Source organism: Watersipora subatra, chromosome 7, assembly GCF_963576615.1.
Source record: "Watersipora subatra chromosome 7, tzWatSuba1.1, whole genome shotgun sequence".
In the NCBI taxonomy this organism is placed as follows: Eukaryota; Metazoa; Bryozoa; class Gymnolaemata; order Cheilostomatida; family Watersiporidae; genus Watersipora; species Watersipora subatra.
In genome coordinates this window covers 28,292,875-28,305,676 of record NC_088714.1, presented here as the reverse complement: position 1 = coordinate 28,305,676, position 12,802 = coordinate 28,292,875, and the positions used below count along the sequence as shown (strand labels likewise).

General features: G+C 36.2%; 1 protein-coding gene across 1 annotated transcript; it reads right to left on the bottom strand.

Moving 5' to 3' along the window:
* Nucleotides 1-7,595: 7,595 nt before the first annotated feature.
* LOC137400632 (uncharacterized) lies at nt 7,596-12,361 on the bottom strand. Its single transcript, XM_068086962.1, has 3 exons — nt 12,252-12,361; nt 8,053-8,211; nt 7,596-7,965 (listed from the first exon to the last, which is right to left on the bottom strand). The coding sequence occupies exons 1-3, from the start codon at nt 12,359-12,361 to the stop codon at nt 7,596-7,598; spliced, it is 639 nt and encodes a 212-aa protein (XP_067943063.1).
* Between the last annotated feature and the right edge of the window lie 441 nt (nt 12,362-12,802).

Here is a 12,802-nt window from a genome sequence, read left to right as displayed (position 1 = left end):
GGAAAAAGCAGTACATTCTTTCAAGTCATTCACGACTTTCCACGACTTTGTGAGGTGCTCTGCAATAGTTTCAATTCGGTTGGTGGTACATATAGTTTTGCGTGAGAGCTGCACTCCTTGTATAGCGCCAAGGATATATTTTTTATCAGGAAATAGTGTTTTAATACAGTCTTTGATAGACTCGCTTTCACTATATGGAGCCATGGCTTTGCCAAGAATGTGAGCTATTTGGTAACTAGCAGCAATGCATCTTTTCTGAATACAAGTTGTAGATTTCATCATATTCATCTGACCACGCACTTGTTGTAACAACTTCTGTAGATGCTCCTTTCCTCTGACAGTTTCAGTTGGATATCTTCCATCATAGTCTTAGTGGTTTGTATTGTAATGTCTGGCAAGGTTGGATTGCTTGTTTATAGATATTGTTTTAGAACAGATTAGGCACACTGGTTTATTCGCTACTTAATGGAAGAAGAACTTCTCAATCCAGTCTGTATTGAATGATCTGTCTTTCCTGTCCACTAATGTCGAAGCCATGTTGTCAAATGTTTCTGGTTATATTCCAAAAATGAAAGCTAGGCAGTGTATAATGTGGGGAAACTTCTGTGCCATTTAGGGAAATCTCCAAAACAAATGCATGATTGATAGCAAAGTAACTCATAAAAGGAATTTCAAATTTGTGATGGAAAATTTCCCCATTTGGAGGGAAGGAAAATAGTTAATCATTCTTGTCTATATTGGTGCCATTACATTTACAAATTGACATGTTTGTACACATTTAATTTTATTACAATAAAGTAATTTGTCACCAAACTTATGCTGTGCTAATCAGAATGCATATAATTTCTTTTACTTATTTTTAGCATTAAAAGGGCTACTGAAAAATTGGCAAAGGGCTACAGGTGGCCATGGGACCCCCAGTTGCCCACCCTTGGTCTATGATGCAGCAAACCCTGTCAAGGCGGTAAACAAGAAGACAACAACTTCAAAACCGCCAACATCTGCAGATCCACAGAAATGCTACCGCTGTGGAAAATCTAACCACAAATCTACCGAATGCAGATATAAGAAATCTACCTGCAATTACTGCAAACTTACAAAACATCTAGAAGTAGTCTGTCATAAAAAAGCAGAAAGGTGCTTAGCCTCTGAACTTAGTGAAGGCCGTCAAAACCGTCAACACTAATCCACAACTATATGTCAACCTTGATTTACAAGGTCACACAATGACCTTCGAAGTGGACACTGGAGCGGGAGACAACTTCATATCCCTGGGCAACTGGAGAAAAATGGGGAGCCCTACACTCAAAACTTTAGAAGGTCTTTATGAGTCCGCAACAAACGACAAGATCGACATACTAAAAGTCTGTCTCGTCAAAACAAAGCTAGATTCACATCAACATGACAAGCAATTACAATTTGTCGTAAGCAAAATATCAAATCTCAAACCTTCTAGAAAAAATAGTATTCGACAACTTGGAATCTCAGTTGATGAATTAATCAACCAATGTCAATCGCAGGATATTAAGCAAATCAAATCTGATGGAAATATACGCGCAGCATGTGAAAGACTTACTTCGGAGTTTCATGATCTTTTCGAGAAAAAATTGGAAAGCCTGAAGGGTTTTGATTTAGATATACATTTCAAAGAAGATGCACGACCCATATTCTACAAAGTCAGACCAGTACCTTTTGTCATTCAAGAGGATCTAGCTCAAGCCTATGATGCCGGAATTGCAAAAGGAATATGGGAACCAGTTTAATTCAACTCTTATGGGACACCAATGCTACCAATTAGAAAAGCACTGTTGCCTGGACAAACCAGAATAAAACTTCGAGTATGTGGAGACTACTCTGTAACAGTGAATCATCAGTTGTAGACACACAGACAACCTATTCCACTACCAGAAGATCTGATGAGAAAACTGGGAAAAGAACAAGGTTTCGCTAAACTTGACTTGGCTGATGCGAATAATCAAATTACTTTGACACCTGAAAGTCAAAGGAGATTAGCTCTCAGCACGCACAGAGAAGTTATACTACAGAAGAGATTACTATTTGGGATCAGCTCTGCCCCAGAGTAGTTTCAAAAATCTTGGAACAACTAACTCAAGATCTTCCAGAAGTTGCTGGTTATCTTAATGACATTCTAGTAAGCGGAGACACAGCTGAAGATCACCTGAGGAACCTTTGTAGAATTCTACAAAAACTACAAGGCAGAGGACTACGATGTAGACTAGAGAAATGCACATTTGCACAAGAAACTGTGGAATACCTGGGATATCAACTTTTTAACCAGGGAATAGCCAAGGAAGCTGGAGTAAAAGCTTTAAAGAAGATGCCAGCACCTACAGTTGTGGCTACTCTCAAATTTTTCCTGGTATCGATTCAGTTTTACCAGAAATTTCTACTAGATCTATCTACAAATACAGTACCTCTCCAGAAGTTTCTCAAGAAAGGAGAACAATGGCACTGGAATACGAAACAGCAGAGTGCATATTTGAAGCTGAAGGAGATGCTATGCAACAACACGGTGTTGGCACACTTTGACCCTTCTCTGGATATCGGGATATTTTGAGAAGCATCAGACATTGGACTAGGAGCAATACTCTCTCACCGATTCAAAGACGGCAGTGAAAGACCAATTTCTCATGCTAGCAAGACACTGACCGATACTCATAGAATATACAGTCAAATTCAAAGGGAGCTTTACCTATCATCTATGCCCTAAACAAGTTTCACCAGTGTATCTATGGGAGGAAGTTTATCTTGGTGACAGATCACAAACCTCTACTAGCGATGTTTGGACCAACTAAAGCAATGCAGCAAATGGCAGCATTCCGCTATGGCAGCAAACAAATTGGCAATATGGGCTCTCACTTTCAACCAATATGACTATACCATTGAATATAGGAAAACTTCTGAACATGGAAACGCAGATGCACTCAGTCGCTTACCCATTGGACATGATGAAAAGTTTGATGAGGAGGAAGAAGGCGAAGATATTGACACTGCCTGCACAATTGAACACATTGGAAGTCAGCTGAAGTCAGTCTGAAGAAAGACACTGCTAATGATCTGGTACTCAGCACAGTGATAAGATATCTGAAGAATGGATGGTCTAAAGAGCATGACGGCAACCAAGCTGGAACCATGATTGAAGGTTATTCTGTAAAAGACTTCAGAAAACTTGAGATGTCATTGTCAGCTGATAGCGGATGCTTGATGTATGGAACGCAAGTTTTCATACCACTATCTCTACAAAGACAATTTTTTCAACTATTACATCTTGGATACTTTGGCATGCAGAAAATAAAACAATTTGCTATAACTGCTGTTTACTGGGCCAGGATGAATCAAGACATGACAGATACTGCACACCAATGTACTTCATGCAATGAGGACCAAAACAAGCCAGATCGTCTACAAAATCACCTTTGGATGATGCCGGAAAAACCATGGACCAGAGTACACATTGACCATGCAATTAATTTTATGGGAACCAACTGGTTGGTGTTAGTGGATGCCTACACAAAGTATCCATGTACACATGCTACCACTTCAGTATCAACTAAAGCTACTACAGACTTACCCAATAAGGACTTTGCTCACTTTGGATATCCACATACCATAGTGTCTGATAATTGAACTACATTTACTTTTAAGGAATTTCAAGAATGGTGCAGAAATCCGGGAATCATTTACCTGACAGGAGCACCATACTATCCAGCCATCAATGGAGCTGCAGAAAGGCTAGTTTAGTCCTTCAAACAAGCACTCAAAAAATCGGATCTTTCAGCTCAGTCTGCTTTGCAAGAAATCTTGATGAAGTATATGAGAACGCCACTGTCTTATGGTTACTCACCCAGTGAACTGCTGAATGGGAGACAAATCAGAACAAAGATCGATACATTAACCCCATCACCAGCTCACTTAGCTCAAAGCAAACAATTGCAGGATAACCGATCAACTAAAACAGTTCATCGTGACACAGTTGGAACACCATGCTATGCTTTATACTGTGGACCCAAAAGAGATAAACAGCCTAAATGGGTGGAAGCTGTTGTTATCAAAGTATTTGGCAGCAGAAAAGTGAATGTTAGAGTGCTACCGAGAGGACCAACCTGGAAGAGACATCTGGAACAGCTTTGTCCTAGACACGCTTCATCAGAAGATGCCGAAAAACCTGCCAAAATACCAACCACTCCAAGCAGTCTTCCACAATCACAACCATTGCCTGCAGCTACAGTACCGAAACCGAAAAGACAAAATCCAAGAATACGTGATGACAATGAATAAAACAGGGACAATCCCAGATGCTCAAAGAGACAATCTAATTGCTGACATAACCCACACAACTTCAAGCTAGCAGGGAGGTGTTGGAACATTACAATGGACAATCAATGCATTACATTGTGAATGAAATTGACTATGTCATTATAGTATTATACATAGCTGGTTATTTATGGAATAATTACAGATTACATTTACTTAATGTATAATTCTAGGATAATATTTTTGCTATAACAACTCTCTATACATATATATATATATATACTTGGGATGTCTCTTACCAATTCATTGTAAACTCAGTACTGGAATAGAGAACATTACATTGAGAACACAACAGTTTCTGTTATAAGAATTTGACGTAATGAGAACAGCAAAATACTTGCAAATTGCTAAATCCATTTCAAGATCTTTCCAAATTCACCCTTTCAACTACAGTGTATATAAAAAGAAAGAACGAGACTAACTTTTCAATTTGTTAGTTGTATCATAACTGTAATATTACTAGAAATTCCACTGTCATACAGCCCACGACCAAAGAGATGGCCAGAGATATTGGAAAAAAAAATAAAGGGTACTGATGGTTGAGAAATGCAATATTAGCAATCAAATGGCTCTGCAGTGCAATAGGATAACTGCAATGGTAGCTGTAATGTACTGGGTGTGGGTGTTATTATATACAACAAACAGCAATAATGAATGGAAAAGATGTTTATATTTTCCCCCTGCAATAGGAGAAATGCAATATTGGCCAATATTAGAAGTAAAATGCACTGATATTCTTAGAATAATCAATTTTATTAATATAGTAATAATAGAAAACCAATACACAATTTTGTTTACATTTCAAAACGTCATAGGTAGCAATATCGAGAAGTTTTGGTATTTATATAGGTTTTTAGAAAATTTATTTAAAAAGTGTTTGGTCATGACAAACAACAACAATGAAAGGAAAATATTACACGTTTATATCTCTCCCTTGCAATAGGAGAAATGCAATGTTGGCCAATATTATAAGTAAAATGCACTGATATTATTAAAATAACCAATATTGTTAATATAGTAATACAGCAATAATAGAAAACCTATGAGCGTTCACGCGTCTCGAAGATTTCTGCAAACTGCAACAAAATAAAAGCTGTTATAAAAGTGTTATAAAGCTGTAGGCCTAATTTACTGTAATGTATGTAATTCAACAACAGTAAAGAAATATGTTTATTATAACTCTGAAATGCAAAATTAGAAGTAAAATGGCAAGCTACTGTGTACTATACACAGTTTGAAAGTTGGTTGCGTTGAATGTAGAATGGTTTTGATAAGCGATCTTTAACAGAAAGCGAGTAAGAGCATTCACGCGTATAAAACTGTAGCAAAATAAAAAATGTTCTCGCCATGAAGGGGTGTTGTAGTTCGGCCCTAGCTTGTACATAAGTTGTAAAGAATTTCGGCTAACGGTTCAAATAATGAAACCTTCAGTGATTGGACAAAAAACACAGGCTGATAAACTGTGTACCACAATTTCGTACCTGTAAATCGGTCTACGCCTCAAACGGTCTACGTTTATTACAGAAACCTTCGAATAAATTCGATTACAAGTAAAAAATGCCATAGACTGATGAAATGAGCACGGTTTTCTTGTGAAATGCGCACTGCTAAATAGTTCTACTATCTGTCGCATGGCTTTATTGGCGTTTCAATTTTCGGTCTTAACTTTTATTAAACCAAGCTTTTCAAGCGTTTTGTCGCAATTTTCGTCCAAATTAATCTGTCTATTTGTGTATAATCCGATCAGATGGGTAAGTTTAAAGATAATACCGACGGTTTACAAAGACTTGGTAACATATTCAAATAGGTTTAAATGTGTTTTGTATCGTTATTATACTTTAACGACTTTACAAAACGATGCTTAAATTTGTTGATGAAATTTCTAGCCAAAAGTTCGTCTCATTGTTGATGAATAATTTTCGTAAGTTGTGTGCACATGCATTTATCATAAAAACTCTCACACTTCATTCCGCTTGTTTGCTCGTGGGAAAAGAGCAGTGTCTACCTTTTATTGTCTATCTGTAACCTAGGTTAAGGTTAGGATAAAAGATGACTTTCGGCGATACTCTCAACTCACTAACAGATCATACGTAATAACAGTTGCGCAGCTACCTATTCTCGGCCGATCTATCACGATGAATTAAAATATCATGGAAGTTGTGCACATAGCGCCATATGTAGCCTATAGCCTATCAGTATTACAACCAAGTAAAAATTATCAGGCACTAGCAAACCCTGTAATGTTTCATTATTGTTATGGTTCGGCTCAGATAACCAAATCTTCTCCAACCTTCGTGCGATAGTTAAGGTAAGTATTCATGATGTTCAGTAAAAATTATTTATGTGCGCTCCAGAAATACAGATCAAAGATGTGTGTTTTTCTTTGAGCATCTTTTTGGTAACAGTAATGTCATAGCTCAGGCTGTTTTCTTTTATACTCGCCTCTGGCTTTTGCTTCTGTTAACAAGCTAAGCGGCTGGCTACCTGTTATTGTCTATCTGTAAACTGGGTCAAGGTTAGGATAAAAGATAACTTTCGGCGTTACCCCCAACTCACTAACAAATCATATTCAATAACAATGGTGCAGCTACCTATTCTCTGTTTTGTTGACGCATCTGACGATCTATCATGACGAACTAAAATGTCATGTAACTTGTATATATATAACTCTATATGTAGCCTATAGCCTATCAGTATTGCAAACAAGTAAAAATTATTAGGCACTAGAAAACCCTGTAATGTTTCATTATTGTTGTGGTTTGGCTCAGATAAACAAATATTCTCCAACCTTTGTGCAATAGTCCAGGTAAGTATTCATGAGGTTCAGTAAAAATTATTTACGTGCGCTCCAGAAATGCAGATCAAATATGTGTGTCTTTCTTTGCGCATCTTTTCAATAACAGTTATGTCATAGCTCAGGCTATTTCTTTCTGGATGTACCTCTAGCTTTTGCTTCTGCTAAAAACCAAGCTAAGCGGGTAGCTTCCAGTGTCTCACAAACTACCATTTATTTGATAACAACTCTTGTAGTAAAACTGAAGCAAGTACATGTATAATGTGCTTTGTCTATTAAAAAAGAGCTACATGTTTACACATCATTTCAGAGTCTTTGCACAAACAAAATTACAAACTGTTGCAAAAGGTACAAACAAAATTCCAAAAAGCTATTATATCAGGCAAAATTTAAACCAAATACTTCCTTTTAATGTCAGTCTTCAGGAGCGGAATGCCTGAACCAACACGATGACCTAACTTACGATCTAGTAACCAAAGTATCCAAACAAACCTGTAACACCCCCAACAACGGTTTTTCCAATTGTTTTCCCAAATAATACGGTTGCTTCACCGAGACCAATATTATCTATTCTTTCTTCAACTGCGGTATTTAGTCGGCTTTGCTCAACTTCGACCTTCTCTTTTGATCTTTCCACATCCCTAATATGTTCTAAATCTTTCTTCGCTGCATCTGCAGCATCTTTAGCTTGTTTTTCTAAACGTTCCACAGCCAACCTTTTCATCTCCGTTTCGTGGAGAAGCTTTTGATTGTTAGCTGATTCTTCACCAAGCTTTTGCTGCTCTACTAGGGTTTTCTTCAACGCTTTCTTTGCTTCTTCCATTTCCTCAGATGCTCTAAAGAAGACAAAACCGGCTTTATAATTTTACCTCTCCCCGTTGATGCTATACACATTTCAGTTTGGTTTTTATAGTTTAACATACCTCTTAGCCATCTTTTCACTTTCTTGCCATTGCTGGCGAGCATTTTTCAGGCCAATTTGAAGGGCTTCAAATTTCTTCTGTAATTCTTGCATCTTAAACGCATGCTCAACTTTCACTTTGGCCTCTTGGTAAGCTTTCTCCAGATACTCTTGGTAGTCACTATCGACAAAGGAAAGTTCAATATAGCAAGACAGCCTTAAAACTCTTCAAGGCCCCTATTTTAAAAACTTGTAAACTCCTTACTTTGAGGTGAACAGCTTTTAAAATAGTAATGATAATAGTGAAACTATATACATTTTTGATCAATTATGGATATTTTTTAGGGACACCATGCAATTGGATACTCCCCTAGATCACTATGCAGAACCTTTGACAGACTGTGGGCACAAGTCATCGCTGTCTTTTTAGTGGAGAGTCCTGTATTTATGTACCGTAAGCAGCTGTCTAAAGGCTGGTTAACACTATACCACCATGTCGGCATTGTCGTCTCAGCAATTATTCCTCAACTAGGCGCGCGGTAACAGAGGGCATTGTTCAAGCAAGTAAATAAAAAAAGTTTGCAACTGTCAAACCTTCCTGATGCTTTGCTGATCATCCACGACAGAGTATGCGATATGCACCGCTTCGTCATTGATGAATGGCCATGATGGATTGCTTGATTTATATTTTCATCTATATTCATCATTTTCATATACATTTCATCATTTCAGCGAGCGTATTGTATAATGAGAACGCTATGCCAAGGACTATTAGCTGATTTAAACATGGATGAACCTGTGATAGTGTGAACATTATTATTACAGACGATTACCGAAGTATTGTATGATTAAAACCAATTTAGTGTGAACCAGCCTTATGTAACCACAACATTCTAGTTTGCTGGTAGGCTTCCTAACTATACTTACAGCGGCTCAACAAAAGCCCACATTACTCACTGTCTCGTAGCATGCATATTAGCATACTCATGCACATTAGCTAAAGTATATAAGAATGTTCAATTGAACTTGCATCCAGGAAGGTTCTTCAATGCCTCCTGTCTCTCCATTATTGTGTTTGTTCAATATATTTTATGTAAATCTATTTTCTTCATGTTTTATAAAAACATGATTTCTATATAAATTTGCATATTTATAGCATATCATTTCATAGCATCCTTCCTGTTATGCAAAATCGCCTTTTTGTGGATCAAAGCATATAACTCATCTTCTACCGCACATAAAAAGCCAGTTTTGGCTGCAAACTGTAGCAAACATATCAATGAGTGCAATGAGCTTTTATGCAACATTACTACTCTTGGCAGTCCGGTGAACAATGAGAGATCGTCATGAGTAGTCCTGTATGTGCATAATCAACTCTTTCGCTACCAAATTCATTTCTTTCCTGGGACATACTGTAAAACCTTTATTTGAATGTCACATAGCTTTATTTTTCAACACTTCTCTTAGAGTGGCACTTTATTAAAGGTGACCTTCAAGGAAAGGGTGCCGTTGTATTTGTCAAACACCTCATCAGAATGTTGAGAAGCTAGATTTAACTCTTTCAAGGGTGAATTGAACATCGCCTGTATTTTCGCTCTCATTCGAGCGGTGCGACATTCACCTTTTAAATGCAAGAACTTTGCTAACTTACCTCCACCTTGTTGTACTTAAACTCTCTAAATAAATATGCACAAAGAAGCTGAGACATGCCTCTACCATATGATATCTATTGCTTGCAATTAACCTTTGGTGATCTTATAGCCTGCATTGGAACTTGTTGGAGCTTTACAGGTTTTTATTTCATTTCAAATTTGAAAGCATTTTTATTTGATAACTATATTTCTATAAAGGTAACTATATAACGATAAAGGTTGCATGAAAGCGCATTGCATTCATCGATATGTTCGCTAAAGTTTGCAGCCAAAACTCGCCTTCTAACTGCAATCGAACAGGAGTTACGAGTAACATTGCAGTCATCCTATCAAATAATATGCTATAAATCCGCAAAGTTATTGGTTTTATTATAATAATATTAATGCATCAAATGCTACAATTACATATTCAAGAACAAGTGACATAAACATCCCATGATTATAAGACATGCAAAAACAAAAATTAACATTTTAAACCAAATATTAGCATTTTTAAAACAAACATATTAGCATCGTGTGCTCTCCATTTCATATTATTCTGGCTGTTTAATACCTTCCAAAATGTTTTCTGACCTTATCCTGTCTTCTGCACAGCTAAACTAGTAAATATTAACAACCAAACAATTTAGTAGTAGAGCAAAACCTTTATGTGATGCAATTTTGAATAAACTTCTAGCGCTAATAAAGAGAAAGCGTGTGTAATCAAAATAGCCTCAAACTGTGAGCCTCAAAATACATAGTAGCACATTTTCCATGGTAAATGCGAATATCTTTTCCCTACATATATCGAAGCATCAAGACCGCATTAAATAAAGAAACTTTTCTTAGCCTGATACCGTTACTAAATATTTCTGTGGTGCTGCAATCAAAAATTTTAACAAAAAAACCTAAAGACTTGGAGATGGAAAAATGACTTTGATACGAACAGAAACGATGAACGAATTAATTGTTATTGATGTGATAGGGTCATTATAAGTATGGTTGTGTGGAAACTTTTCTACTGATCACGTGCTATCAAACGTTCTTAAAAATAAAAATGTCAAATTGTATCCGTCAAATAGAAGTAGCATTCAAATAGAAGAGGCCTTCAATTAAAAATGGCACTCTATTTTTCAACCCTTTTTATATGAAGGTGGGCAAATAGAGATGGCGTTTAAATAAAGATGGCGCTCAAATACAGGACTTACGGTAATTACATATTTGCTAAAATAAAACCTGATAGTTGTCAGGGTGCGTATAAATTGTCATAACCACGTGATCTATAAAAATTGCCTGGCTAAAATTGTTTGAACCACACAACCTATAAAACATTTTTTTATTCCAAAATTATCATCATAAAATGTAACATTAGCGGGTGCCATGAAAAATACTACAGATACGTTGCAAATTGAGAACAAACAATTTTTTGGCCACTTTTGAAAAGACTTATCATAATAGTTTACGACATATTATTACTGAAAAATTCATTATTATGATTGATAAATTATGAATAATAACTCTCAGTAGTACCATTGTTTAATACGAATCATCCAAAGTCCGTAAATAAAAAATGAGTAAAGATTTATAGATGTAGCGTGTCTAGCACAACTGGTCATTGCTCACAATAAATTGAGATAAAAATAAAAAGATCTTACAAAGCGAAACTACGCCCAGGACTGGTTGGTAACCAAAATTTTCATTGACTCCATGCAGATAGTTTTTTCTGTTCATCTCAGTACAGATACAGTAAGGTAACTTAGTGGTGCAATGGTTTAAGTGCTGGACTGTAAATCGCGGTACCCAAGTTTAAAAACATTATTAGACAATTTTATTCCTAACTCTCCAGGAGTGGCTTCCGATGAACAGACACTGCAGTTATTTTAGTATAGTTTGTTAAATATAGTTATAAAAGAAAAATATACTTCCAATTTTTAATAATGAAATAAAAAATTAATAGCTTCAACAAATTGAATCACAGGCTAAAAGATCTTTATAAATTAATTGCAAGTAATAGATATCAGCTTGTAGAGATATTTCTCAGTTTACCGATGCGACTTTATTAAGAGATCTTTGACAAGTTGGAAGTAAGTTATCGCAGCTTTTGTGCAAATATAAAATTGTGCAACTAATAGGTCAGGTACGCTGGGCAATATCAAGCTGGATACGCTCTGTAGCAAAAGGCTTAAGTCTAATTATGTATATTTTATTTTGAAATTGTAAAGGATTAAGTTGTTTATATTTATTATATTACATGTACCTATATTTACATCTAGTTTCAATGTTCTTGGCAGCCTCACTAAACTGTCAAATTATTTGTGATTACTGTTGTCTTCACGAGTTCCTTTACCAATAAGCACAACTTAAGGAGAAGCATGTGGAACCTTTATAAATTCAATAACCTCAAATATGACCTTAGATATTAGTTATTGCAGGTATATTGGAGATGTTGGAAATATTTTTACCACTATCCAGTCAGTTCACTGTAATCATACCTGTCACAAAAATGGTGACGCTTGCAGACAATCAAACAGAGACTAACATCATTTATAAAGTTCAGTTTATTTGCTTTGAAAGTTTGTCTTAAACTTACGCCTTGATGTCCTCAGACTCACATCTTTGGACCATTGGATTTTCCTGAAACTTCTGTAGAGCTGCTCCATATATATCATCAATACTCGTTAGCATTTGTGACAGAGTCATGTCTGCACACCCGTTTTGGAGCTGCAACACAAAATACAACAATTCTGATTAAACTATGTTACCTACAATTACAGGTATCACCACACATGTGTATCACAAAAACTGCTTCATTTGTTAAAAAGCTGACGAGAAGTTAAATAAAAAGGTAGTGTTCCAGATTTTCTGATAATGGGAAATCAAGAATAATGTGCACACAAAGCCGTCTGAAGATTTTACCTGAGCCACTTCAGTCTCCAAGAAGCTACTTGCTTTTTGAAACTCATCCTTGATTACAGACTCCTCATACGCTTCCTTTGATGTTTTAACCCTTTTAACAGCCCTTGCAGACAAGAACTACAAAAGAAGGCCATTAATATTGAGAGTTAAATTTATATACAAATATTTCATATAATATATTGACAAGCTAGAGAAAGCATCAACGATGAAGTGGCTTATTTTGGT

Bases quoted from the DNA above. Each gene is read 5' to 3' on its own strand.
- LOC137400632 (XM_068086962.1), bottom strand. From the start codon at position 12,361: ATGACTCTGTCACAAATGCTAACGAGTATTGATGATATATATGGAGCA. The intron at 8,212-12,251 runs GTAAGTTTAAGA...CTTTGTCGATAG, and splicing joins GAGTCTGAGGACATCAAGGC to TGACTACCAAGAGTATCTGG. The intron at 7,966-8,052 runs GTATGTTAAACT...TGTCTTCTTTAG, and splicing joins AGTGAAAAGATGGCTAAGAG to AGCATCTGAGGAAATGGAAG.